The sequence below is a fragment of the Cryptomeria japonica genome, chromosome 6 (genome assembly GCF_030272615.1).
Source record: "Cryptomeria japonica chromosome 6, Sugi_1.0, whole genome shotgun sequence".
In the NCBI taxonomy this organism is placed as follows: domain Eukaryota; kingdom Viridiplantae; phylum Streptophyta; class Pinopsida; order Cupressales; family Cupressaceae; genus Cryptomeria; species Cryptomeria japonica.
Window position 1 is genome coordinate 505,949,595 of NC_081410.1, and position 14,131 is coordinate 505,963,725.

Here is a 14,131-nt window from a genome sequence, read left to right on the forward strand (position 1 = left end):
CAAACATCATCAAAATGCCAACACCATGCTCTAACAGTTGTATACCTCCTACTAGGATAAAGTCAAGGCCATTGTTACTTCTTTAAGGTTGGTTCTTCAATTTTATGCAAATGCTCAAAAATTGAGTGCAAATGTTGGGTCGACAGTTGAACAAACATTACATAGTATTGTCCCTAAAGTGGTTGCGTCAGGGTCACTTATTGAAAAATTGTAGGGGACAATTATGCCTTAGTTGTCGTGGGTATCAATGACAGAAGGTTGACAACAAGTAAAGCCAACGAATTTATTGAATGTAATGCAATTGCTCTCAAGAGCAAAGAATGCCTCAAAGCCTTCGAGCTCACTGATATGAAAAGACAGGTTAAGCAACTCGTCCAGTTAGGTCTCTATCCTTGTTTCCTTTCAAATTGGATAATGTTGAATGAAAATCAAATGCAACAATTGCTAGAAGAGAAACAACAAGATTAATTATCCTTATAGGCTCTAGGCCATTATGCTAATATTGTAGAAATTGAGCATATATTCAACCATCTAGCACAATTATAATTCCACATGGAGGTTGCACTGGCTATTTTGGCCAACATCTCTTTTCAAGAGATGATGATTTAGATAAAGCTTTTGAGGGCTTACAACTGCATATTCAACCATCTTATACGCATCGGGTCACTTTGCAATCTGCGCTCCTGAAGCTGTGAACCCTTCTATTGATTATTCTTTTTGCGCAAAATTTTGATGCAAGCCAAAGTTCAAGTCTATTTCCCCATAGGGAGGGAACCTCGAATAGTCGCTAGAGATGTCTCGAGGCCAAATTTATACTTTCATATTTTTGAGGTCTGTCAACCTTCACTTTTTATCTACAACCTTTTCGGTAGCCTAGGGACACAAATTTGGAGATAGCAAACCCCCATTGAAGGAGCCACTTGGCAACCTAGCGAGGTTTTTAGTAAGGCTCGCGACCCAACATTTCATTAACGTGTGCAAAGCTGCAATTGTTGCATGGACAATTGTGGCAAAAAGATGCACAAAGGGTTCTTGGACAAAATTTGGACAATTGTTTTTAAATAAAGGGTTCTTGTTCTAGACAATTGTGACAAAAAGATGCCACGAGAGGATACAACGGGCTTTTGAGAGGAGATGAGGAAGAGAAGTTTTTATAAACTCCGCCAATGCACCATGTGTTCAGCGCATAGATGGATTAAAAGAAAACCAGCGGCCTTACTAGAAGGCCCCACTTGTCATCAAAGTGAAGTTTTGGTTGTGTTTTGAGCTCGAGCGAGATTATAAGATACGCCAGTTTTGAAGCAGAAAGAGGCCAAATAGCACCATGTGTCTGAGGGAATGCAAGTCCACAAGATGCAATCCCTTGTACCCAAGGTTGTTTGCAACCAAAAAGATGGACGACCCAGGTGGCATCTCCCTTTGGTGCGCATGAGGAAATAATGATATACAAAGATGGTTCATTAAGGGCAGTTGCAATAGCCTCCATGACGGTGGATCACACATAGCAAATATGTCGAGGCTCTTTCTATTTTGATTATTTATTGCACTTATTGTTTTATATCTGTTTAAGCCTATGGACATTGTGCTTTAAGGGTTCACAAATTTCTAAGAAAATCTCAAACATTGATATTTCTCACACCTTAATTTTTTGTGTTCATGAATTAGGCATCAGATTGTGCCTAGTTCACCTCGTGTGGTGTAATTTTTGTTTGATGAATGATTTTAAAATTCTGTGTGATTTCCAGATATAATGTTTTGAATCTTATTTCCAGACTTCTATGTGATTTCAGTTTGAATGGATAAGTCATTGAAACACATTTTCACGACTCTTTCAATAGCCTATGATGTTATAGTTTGAAATTATATCATGTCATGTGGCGAGTTGTGAAGCAAGGATTAAATATTAATTTGCATTATAAAAAACCTTAATAGGGGTGAAAGCCCTATACATAACTTCACACTTCTCGAAATCTTATGTGGACATTTCAAATTTTTCTCAATATTTAATAGCAACTTACTTGTCAAGTCCCCTACTTAAAACTTTCGTTTCAAGTCCACATGGTCAAATATGATGTCACATTAGCATGCATTTTGCGAAGGTAAACAAAATGGTCCAATAGATGTGCACTTTACTTGTGCGTTGATGTGGCATCACATGATTGTGCATTTTACTTGTGCGTTGATGTGGAATCACATGATTGGTTATTTGTAGAATTTTAGTATTTTGGGGCATTAACATGGCATTTTTAGGGAACCACTATTGATCTCATTATGTCCAAATTTTGTCCAAATACCATATAGCATGTATTGGTACCTACTCATTCGATTTTTCTCCCCTAAGTGCTTCTCACATAAAGATTTGAATATTATGTTATGTGTCCCAATGACCTTACGCATTTTGTTCTCTTTCTAACAATGAAGAGTTAGCAGTGTTCTATGCTAATGATTTTGGAGTTGGAATATTTCTCATCGTCTCAAGGATGATTTAAAAGATTGTAAACGCTTTGGCACACTACCTTTAGATTTAGGTTTACTTTCATTGCATCCTAGAGGTTGTTCAATAAAACACACCCAATCCCCCATTTACTAAATTTCACATATGGATGTTCCCATGAGTGTAAATTGAAGGATCAACAGCCACCATAGCACTATCAAATCATTTTCAAGCCATAGAAGGGAAATTATTTTTTAAGAGCCATAACTTGAACACATAATATCAATTTTAAACAAAGAGAAGTTCGAAGTCGATTTTCAATTGTCATGTAGAGATCTTACAAACTATAAAACCTCTTTTTTATGTTATAAGGGTTCCAATTTCACATGTTTAGATCTCTAATCTATATATGAAGAGTTTCATCATTGTAAAATCATTAATTTTTCAAGTAATCCTTCCATAATCACCATGAACAAAGGAAACTATAAGTTTTGGCATGACATCTTTAAATATCTCAAGTACCTTCATCACTTAGCACATTTCTATGAACTTACCCTTATTTTAAAGAATGGAACATAAAAAATAATCATTCCTAGAATTGATTGGTAATAGCGTTGATTTTGACGTTGTGTTTTATCTTCCATATTGAGGGGCCACACACGACACTCTTTGGACCAAAATTTAGGTTTTTGATGACCCACATCACTCTCAATTCTCAAATGATCCTATTATGGATATTATTTCCCTTGATGATTGTGGTTCTTTTAATAACCCAAATTCTGATATTTCATCTTCTTTATTTTCAGCCCACTATCCAAGGGTTCTTTTAATAACCCAAATTCTTGCATTCCAACTTTAGTAGATTCATCTCCACAAATTCATATTCAAACATCTTGTGAAAACATCATTTTAATAATAAGCAATATAGTTGGAAGACATATATCGATATCACATCTCCATCTCTTGTTGCTTCATGTCATTCTTGCAGATATTGCGAGTTTATGATCATTTTGTTATAAGCAATATAGTTGGATATCATATATCGATATCACATCTCCATCTCTTGTTGCTTCATGTCATTCTTGCAGATATTGCGAGTTTATGATCGTTTTGTTATAAGCAATATAGTTGGATATCATATATCGATATCACATCTCCATCTCTTGTTGCTTCATGTCATTATTTGCAGATATTGCAAAGTTTATTTTGTCATATCTTACATATTTGATACACTTGAGAACATCCATCCCATCTTTGATGATAAATATTGTTACAGGATCTGTATTGGTATCTATTTTTCATATGCCAATGAATGATTGCATCCAAAATTATGTAGTATAATTTAACAATGTGTTAAATTGTTTTAACTACAATTACTATACTAAATGCCCAATGCTAGCGCAAGGAATGTTATTTATTACTTGCAATAGAAGAGAACGCGTGTTTTTTCAATACTTTTTCGTCTCTCCACCCCTATATATCGGATGCTATGATGGTCTGCATGCATCCTAAGATGATTCTTTTTTTATGCAGAACCCTGCGCACATAATTCAAACCTTTTTTGCACCGACACGCAAAACTAGCTCAAGGAATGTTATTTGATTCTTATTTGATTCTTGGGACACGAGAAAAGTCAAGTTTTATCATTACTTTGTGATCTCTCCATCTATCATTGAATGATATGATGGTGCGCATGTATCCTAAGATGATTTCTTTTTTACACAAAACCCTGCACATAATTAAAAAAATGCACCCAGACCTATGGTTAAAAACTTGAGATGGCCTACCTTGGAAAGCAAGATTTTGGGTTTTGAAAAATGAAAATACAATTGCGTGCAAGATCTAGTCCAATGGATAAAATCTGTTGTGCAGCCCAAACAAAGTCGAAAAAATTAATGGGCACCAAGTCTCGTAGATTCTAAATTGAGATAGATTGCATATAAGAGTGCAAGGTTCAAGCCAAGATTTAATGAACCACACAAATAGCAACATATACAACCACCCAAAGTGGTACAAGATTAGCAAGGTAATAGCAACATATACAACCACCCAGAGTGGTACAAAATTAGCAAGGTGAGAGTGAGTATATGCAATATTCTCTTCTAAAAAAGAGATATTTTCAACTCAAAAGAGAATATGCTTATTTTAAATATACACAGGAAGAAGCTTTGGATCCAATGGGCAATTAAGAATTAAAATAAACAGTTAGAGAAACCTGCAAATGTACCTTTTTATGTGACTATGTGAAGTTTGAGAATAACCTGCAAATGTACCTTTTTATGTGACTGTGAAGTTTGAGAATAATCCATCACTACGATCAAACAAAAATCAAGAACTTCCAAAATAAATAATTTGGCCCTAAGGGCAGTTGAGTGACAAGAAATGTCGAAATACAATCTACATTTTAGATTTCAAAACTATTAAAAAGTTTTGAAACAAACATACATAAATAGAGAACGACCTTGCAATGAACCTAAGAAAATATGTTGTTTCAAGGTTATCGTTTCAGGTAGAAAGTAGACAACTAAAAAACCAGAACACCTCGTCTTATCTAAGCTAAAGAACATTTTGCAAATTGCTGATGCATACATCACATCACAGAGTTTTGGAGTAACACCCTATTAATGTCATAACTAATAGGCTCCATTTATGATAAATGTTCTACTATTATTGACAGGCATATGGGTGCCGAATTACTCACCAAACACTATGAAACCCAAAAAAACTAGGTATTTCCAGAATACACGATTGTTTCAAACTGTCCGATAGTAGATGCATGTACCGAGCAGAATTGCTTCACCAAACACTAAACAAATTTTGAAAAATCAACAATGGGCAACCTATTAGTTATAACGTTCCTGTTAAATATAAGTAGTTGTGGGCAGAATTAGATTTTACTTAACCAAACACTAAGCATTCAGCTAAAAAACTCTAGTACTTAACACTCTGGGTTTACATTGTCATTATTTTCGGCTAACATTAAATTCTGCAGGATTTGAGAGCATAACTCGTCCACCCACCCCTAAGTTCCTGTCCCTATAACCTACTTTGCATAATCAAAACAGTTCCTTATGAAATGTTTTAACAGTGCCAAAGATTCAAGAACCCATTTCTGATGTAACTTTACCGTCTTCCTTGCTTCTTTCATGACAAGATGCAGAGATTTTAATTAATTAGTTCCAGATAAAGTTTACTGTCTTCCTTGCTTCTTCCATGACAAGATGCACAGATTTTAAGTAATTAAGCCAAAGGAAATTGAGAAACATGACCCAGAGGGTAACTAGATTAAATTCCTTAAATTCATTTCCACATCATATTGATTCTCTTGAAATATTAATCTCAATGGGATCAAGCATCATGCAAACCCCTATTCTCAAGTTTAGGTAGTTAATATAAATATAGATAATGACAGATTGAAATGCTACCGTTCAAAAATCATCCAAAAATGCAATACAAGAATCCTAAATCTCTATATAACACTATCAAATATTGTAGTATAGTCAGAAGCTACAAGAAGAGACAATGTGGCTTTAGCATAAAGTAATGCTCAATACCAGGCATTAGAATGCATTCAACATAAAGCAAAGCTCCAGAACTAATTTACTTGCTGCTGATAGTTTCCATATGCATAGGATCCATAACCATACACATTTGGGTCTTGTGGTTGTTGAGCATAACCATAGCCAGAATCATACCCTTGCCCGTATCCATAATAAGCACCATTCCACTGATTTGGATCTGGTTGTTGAGGTTGGCCCCAACCTGCAGACTGCGAAACCAAGTATAAAGAGATGTCATACAATTTGAACTGCATATTACAATTCATTACTTTCAGACCCTGTAAAAAGGAAGTTACCTGCTTATTAGCAGGACTCCGACCCCATGAAAGACGAATTGATTGTTGCCCAAGTACAGTACCATGAAGCATTACCATAGCCTCCTCTGCACAGGCTCTGCAGAGACAAAATTTAAAGTTTCACAGGTGCATGACAAAATCGACCTCAGAAAAGAAGTCGCCTCCAAGACCATCCCAAAAGGAGGTAATTTACTATCAACTTTATTACTTCTGAATCCAGAAACATTAAATACTACAAAACAATCAAATTTTGAAAAAAAAAAAAATTTGCCTTAAGTTTCTTACCATAGAACATAAGAAGCAACACTACAGAAAGCTCAAAGAATAGTACCTACTACTAAACTGAACAAATCCACAACGTTTGCCCATAGGTATTTTCACGTGTATAACTTCCCCATATTGAGCAAATAAGTGTTTCAAAGCTTCATCTGTAACAGATGGATCTAATCCACCAACAAATATCTGCAGAAGTCACAAGAGTAAGCATATAAAAAGTAATAAAGATGAATCCTACTCTGAATACAAAATGCCAATACCAGGATGAACTCACAGTTGTATTGTTGGGATCATTATCAGAAGCTATTTGAGGGGGGGGTACTTGAGGAGCTGCAGAGAAAGCATAAAATGTCAAACATAACATAAAAAATTTAAGTATGTGAAACTAGCCAAATCTCTATAAAGCAGAAAATGTAAAACAACAAAATAAGAGAAAAAGTGATACTGATTCACAATGGTGTACTATGTCATTGTTTATCACAATAAACACCACCTGGGAGCTGCACTCAATGAAACTTACGAGTGATTCACCATCAAGAAAACCAAGACAACCTTTCTAGAAGCACAATTACCTTTAATAATTTAAATTCTAAATTTTTCAACAACTAATCCGTAAAGAATCATAACTAACAAAAAAATATTTGTTTGTATTTTGCTTTTTTCATTAATTAAAGCACCACAATTTAGCAATAATACCATTGTAAGATTACTTTACAAAAAATTGGCATTTAGCATATGATGAATAGATCGGGAATCAAAAAATTATCAATTATCAACAATATCAGGAGCAAATGCATTGACAAAAATTGCATCCGAGAAAAATATTTCAAAACTGATATGTCCAAAAAGATATTCTGGTAAAATGTCATCCAACTACCAAATGTAAGCAATTGCATTCCCATAGAAATGCGAGTAAAACAAAGCATTCCAGATTATTATTAATTTGCAAAAAAATAACAGAACTAAATATGCATGTGATGAACCCTTTAATTAAAATTCCAAAATACAAGGATAACACAGGTAATCTTCACTTGTAACATTGTCTACATATACCCAGTTCTGGATTAGAATAATCCCAGAAGTTTTTGCTCATTGGCTTCCTTACTAATCAGTAATCTCTCACCTACCATATAAATGATACTCTCTTCCACAAGTACAAGAGAAAATCATAATAATACATCTGACTATGGATTAATGACATATGTTAACCAGAAGGTCAACTCAGTGACTGGCATCTCGCTAGTTAGTGATGAAACGAAATAAAAAGTGTAAGAAAAAGAATATAATATCTAATTCAGAAAGATAGAAATCATCCATAGGGGCATGCCGTCCACCACAAGATGACGAGTACAGTTCATCACTTAAAAACATAAATGGTTCACACAAGTTCATCTATGATATCTGCTAAATCTCAAATAAACTTGCAATTTTCTTCTCAAGAAGACACGTACATTGAAGTTAAGTTCAAGTTTGAAATGTTGCTTGATTGTTGAAAGAACTCAATATAAATCTTTTAGCAACTATATTGAGAGATTGAGATACAATAAGTAACCAAGAGAAATTAAGTCAATTTCAACAGTCTGTAAATAATTCAATATAGACATTGCAAAATTAAACATCATTTAGAGAGAATCAGGTTTTTGAATCAAATTTTAAAGAAACAACACATTCCAGTACTAGAATATAGGCATACATTTTAAGAAATAAATATATTGAACTAAACCACATACATTTTAAGAAATAAATATATTGAACTAAACCATATAGAATCAACACATATTCGAGCATTATAACATAGGCTCTACTGGAAGCTTTATCCAATAATGAATTCTATACACTTTCTACTTGAATTATTTAACAATATTTTGTCAATGTGCTCTTCCTACAACCACCTAACAATTTTCCTAGCTCCAAGATACTAAAATTTTTATTACACAAATAAATTAATTGAAAATAAAATTCATAACTCCTCGTACTAAAATATAGGCATACATTTTAAGAAATAAATATATTGAACTAAACCTTATAGAATCAACACATATTCCAGCATTATAACATAGGCTCTACTGGAAGCTTTATCCAATAATGAATTCTATACACTTTCTACTTGAATTATTTAACAATATTTTGTCAATGTGCTCTTCCTACAACCACATAAAAAAATTCCTAGCTCCAAGATACTAAAAGTTTTATTAGACAAATAAATTAATTGAAAATAAAATTCATAACTACTCTAAATACAGCATGTATTTGAGTTATTTAACAATATTTAATTTACAAACTTTTTCCCCCACACCCCTCGAGGTGAGCAAATAACTGAAGCCTAGAGAACTACTAGGCTACTAGCTATAGTAGATGAATGCTTGCAAACATTGGAGTTAGAAAACATGTTGTATGGGCTGTGAGTATATCACAAATTCATTTAAATCAATTATGATAATGACGAACCATCTTCCCTTTAATGAATATATTTGTGAGTGAAAAGCGCAACCTTTCGGCAAGAATCATGAACAAGCTCCTAGAATCAGACTTTGCTAAGAAAAATTTGTATGCGAAGCAAGCATGTTGAATAATATGTAAGCATGTTTAAAATTAAGCAAAATAGTAATGATAGGCTGTGTTTAATTGCAATTGAATAGCATGCCCTTTCAATATGAACAAGCTTCTAGAGTCAAGACTTTGCTTTAGTACCCTCACAACAACTATGTGGACACTACCTGTGCCCTAAACAATTCATGCAAACAAAAACTGAAAAGTATATCGAACATTCAACAAATGGGAATCGTCACAACTTGCAGAATTCTAAATTGGCATTTCAAGAAAAGAAATAAGGAGAGTAAATCTTAATGCTTGAAACAAAGGAACTACCCATATAAACAGGAAATGATGGAAAACAAATATAAAACTGGATTCTGGAAAAGGAAAACTAACGAGGCTGACGACAAACCAAATATACAAGAAAGAACGCTCGAGAGTAGCATAAAATGCCACAAGAATTGTCAAATGAAGGACAGAATAACAGTTCATTACATAAAACAGGAAAACTGACCTAAATGAGGCCACCCACTAAAAGGGCTGCTTTTCTGTGCTGAATTTTGGTCCAGGCCCCTAACTGCACAGAGCCTCTTGGCATCCTGCTTTGAGACAACATCAGTTTTATAAGTTTTAACTTTTATGATTTCCAATGTAATTTGCCCATATTAAAAGGAAAGGAAATGAATAGGAAGGAAATGACTTTGCAGATCAACAGAAGGAACCCATGTGGTTTCTCTTCTGGTTAAAACATAAGAGTATGAGAAGCTTATAAATGCTGAACTCTGTAAATCTCAATAGTTCCAAATGTGTTTCACCGCACCTGACCAAATTTAATATATGTGCTCAAGAATACTCCAAATAAGGCAAAAAGGATTTAACATGACAAAAAAATTAATATGCACAGGACAACTGAACCTTATAGCTTCAGGTCATATGACAAATACAGAAAATAATTCATTGAACACTCAAGTGGTTTTGATAAAAGAGAGTTTATTACATTCAAGCATCTGTGATCAGATTGCACTAATTGATTAATTACCACAAAAATAAAAAAACATACCTTTTGCTGGGTACTGCTGATGAGCAGCAGTAGTAGCCTTCTTTGTCGTAGCAGGACCTATGCGCATGGCCCTAGTTGAACAATATACTCCATTCATTTCTGTCATTGCTCGAATCTGTTCATTCTCATCTCCAAATCTCACAAACCCATATCCTTTTGGGCGACCTGTGAGCCTATCAGTTACAACCTTAGCCCCTCTTACAGTTGAGTATCGGGAACGAAAAGTTTCTTGCAGCAAGTAGTCCGTGACATCAGCTGCCAGATCTCCCACGAATATGGGATAGTCAGGTCCCACATCAGGACGTTTTTCTCCGATACCAAATGATGCCCAATTTAGCCTGAAAAGTTGTTCAGTATTAGGCATCTGAATACCATTGTACGACTGCAGAACCCTCTCAGCAGCAGCATGGCTTACAAACTCCACAAAACCATAGCCTTCTGATTGTCCGGTCTGTTTGTTGCGGATAATCTTAACAGAAGCAACCTGTCATAGCCATTGCATAATAGTATTTGCACATTAAAATAGGTTTCTACCAAAAAAAAAAAAGAAAAATTAACATGTCGTGTTAGAACATGATAGCCTTTACCAAGAGGCAAGGCTACAATTTCAATGTCTAAACATATGCCAAGTCTACTGTTTCGAATAGCTTTCTAAAAAAAAGGCATCCTCAAACTCTAAGTTGTAACCAAAAGGAAATAAATTGAACTACAATATGGTTTTCCCTCCCAACCCTTGTGCCCAAAAGAAAATTGTTTGATTTGGGACACAGATAATGCTACATAATAGTATTTGCACATTAAAATAGGTTTCTGCCAAAAAAAAGAAAAATTAACATGTCGTGTTGGAACATGATAGCCTTTACCAAGAGGCAAGGTTACAATTTCAATGTCTAAATATATGCCTAAGTCAGCTGTTTCGAATAGCTTTCTAAAAAAAAGGCATCCTCAAACTCTAAGTTGTAACCAAAAGGAAATAAATTGAACTACAACATGGTTTTCCCTCCCACCCCTTGTGCCCAAAAGAAAATTGTTTGATTTGGGACACAGATAATGCTACATCACTACATCTATGCATCTTTAAACATATATTCCTCAGTCTGGAATGAGCAGCACAGCTACTCAGAGGCAGATTTTGAACCAAAAAGAAATCTAAACAGAACAAGGCATGACCAACATAATTTAACTAAAACGTAGTTTTTACCTCTTATTCAACCAACAGGTTACAAAAAAATTATTCTTGCATCCATTTAGAATAGTAACACAGTTTAAGTTATTAAAAAAACTAATCTAACCCAAATTTTGTATTGGATATTCTTCTAGTTTTTGGAAAACCTGCTCAAAGAGAATATTTTCTTCTTTTTATATTTCCAAGGGTGCTATGAAAAAATTATCAGCTCCATTTCCAGCCTAATCAATTTCCAGCCCAGCGAGCACCCCTCACTCACACCAGTTGTTCCAGCCTCATAACCGTGTTCAAACCGAATTGTTGTCCAACAACTGAGTTAAACAATAACAATCAATTTTATGTTACAACTTACATAACCTGATTTTGTAAACCAGAATACTTAATTGAGGTAATATTGGTTACCAAGATTTTGAATTCAATCATTATGTATATAAGTTCCCCAACTTACTGCTAGACAAAGCCCAGACTTAACGGCAAAAGAACAAGTACTAAAAAGAGGTCCTATCAGTTGCCTTAGGTTTATAGATACATGTACCCATATACAAGCAAGGATACAGGCAACCAAGAAATCACCGGGAATATTATTCCAAAGCTAATCAAAATACAAGTAATGCATATGAGTAACCATCATAGATCCCTTTCGCTCAAAACCCTTTAAACCCTGTATCATGATACAAAAAGGAAATGCACCTTTGTTATCTTTTGAAAAGGATCACTACCCAAAGTAATACTTGTAGACTCTCTATCTGGACACAAACAAAATACATTTTTTATTAAATATTTTGTAAAGGACCTATTCACATGACAAAACTTTAAAAGTTATCCATGTCAACTTCACTAAATCCTAAATTTACGTACATATATCAAAATCAAAAAAAAATCAACTAAATTCTTACGTTAATCTTGCGATTAATCACTGAACAAGTTTGATGTGTATCACTTTGTTTTAGGCCTAGCAAACACTTTTAACTCTATTGAATGGCAATTGGAGGTGAGTTAGATAAAACTAGTCGCCATTGGACAAGGTTTGTGGCATATTCATTACAGGTAATGCACTAATAACATGGTCCAACTATACACCATACGGCAATAAATATAGTCGATAACCTCTGAAAGTTTTAATAAGAAATTAAATGAACAAGCCTCACAGATATCTATATTTCTGGAAGAGAAAATTAAATTTACAATAAATGAAAAAGCCTCACAAATATCTATTTCTATATTTCTGGAAGAGAAAATTTAATTTACAATATAGAACAATAAAAAAGTATCAACAAACAGCTCAAACCCAAGAAACCCTTTATCCTGATGCTAATCTATACTCAATTTGAAAAAAAGCAATTCACGAGAACGATTCAATAGTTGTGAATTGTCAAACCGAAAATGATGTTTTATATAACCAGCTCCAGGATGTCAAAAACGCTTTTACCTCGTAATAATCAATTTAAACATTATTTTTATGTTTATGACAATTAACGACCAACTGATTAAAACATTTAAAACGTCTACATTTCTCAGGTATAGGCATAGTATTTTCAATTAGAAAGCTCAAACCCCCGACAAACACCTTCATACTTATATTAGCTCGGGATTATAATTTTCAAAAACGGAAAAACTAATAGTAGCCATTTAAAGAAAATTGACCGTTTTCAATAAATTATCAAACGATGAAAGGAAATGAAGTAAGGAAATAGATCTATAGAACAAAAAATTAAACAGCTCAAATCAAACCCTTAGAACATAATCCCGAGTAAACAAAGTAAAGATACACTAACAATTTAAGTGCTCCGACATATAGGTCACATCAAACCCTAACAATGGAAATATATTCCAAAATTTAAGGAAACAATAAAAAAATTAAATCAAAGCTCATAAAGTCATACCTCTTGCGTGATAGCGAAGCAGCTGTGCAGATAATTTTCATCCATCCAAAACTGCAAATCTCCGACCCAGAGAGTTCTTATGTCCTCGGCAGATGTAGGCTGGTGTAGCATCTGCTGAGGTGGCTGCTGAGGTGGGTACTGCTGAGGGTACTGCTGGGTGTATTGCTGAGGCTGTGGCTGTGGCTGTACCGGGGGCTGCGGAGGCCAAACCCCTGCGGCTTGTGGCTGCGGCTGTAGCTGTGGCTGCGGCTGTAGCTGTGGCTGCATCATCATCCATTGCTGCTGCTGGGGATCGATAGCAGGACCCGCCATTGGAGGAGGAGGAGGAGGGACCATTCCTTGAGTTGGCTGCATCATTTTGTTAACCTAAAAATTAAAAATATTATCCTAAACCCTCGTTACTGAGAAAAATGATCTCCAAAACCCTTAAGAAAACGGGCTCCCAGACCCTACAAATTCATGAAAATAATCTCCAAAGCGTCGCGATACACAATAGAGACCTCCAAAACCCTAGGAGAAAAAAACTGAGCAAACTTCCTACAAACGGAAAGATCTTTAGGTCTGCTTTTATCAGTTTTTTTTCGAAGGAACTCCCGAGAAAAGGAGCTAAACTAGGTAGGGAGGAAAAATTGTGGACGAATGAATTGAGATAATAAGCTAGAAATCATGTGAAATTTTATATAATATGGATGCATCTCCGCATTTCGCTGCCTACCCCAAAAATATCATGTGGAGGTCACATGGGGAGCTTGAAGGTCGGCGTTGTTTAGAGAATATTTTGAGGTGGCATGGGACCGCAGGCTTAAAGTTACTCTGGTTTTCGTGAGGAGCGAAAACGTATAGTGGGGCCACCTCCAAAGGTGTAGAGATGCCTTACTACTTGTAACCCATTAAGTGCTCT

The 14,131-nt window shown here is 34.8% G+C and overlaps 1 protein-coding gene across 1 annotated transcript; it reads right to left on the minus strand.

Annotated features, from left to right (window-relative positions):
- Window positions 1-5,880: 5,880 nt before the first annotated feature.
- On the minus strand, window positions 5,881-13,887 carry LOC131052851 (polyadenylate-binding protein RBP45). Its single transcript, XM_057987487.2, has 6 exons — window positions 13,231-13,887; window positions 10,162-10,645; window positions 6,841-6,896; window positions 6,622-6,752; window positions 6,291-6,387; window positions 5,881-6,203 (listed from the first exon to the last, which is right to left on the minus strand). Exons 1-6 carry the CDS (start codon window positions 13,585-13,587, stop codon window positions 6,030-6,032), a joined length of 1,299 nt encoding a protein of 432 aa, XP_057843470.1. The 5' UTR covers window positions 13,588-13,887; the 3' UTR covers window positions 5,881-6,029.
- Between the last annotated feature and the right edge of the window lie 244 nt (window positions 13,888-14,131).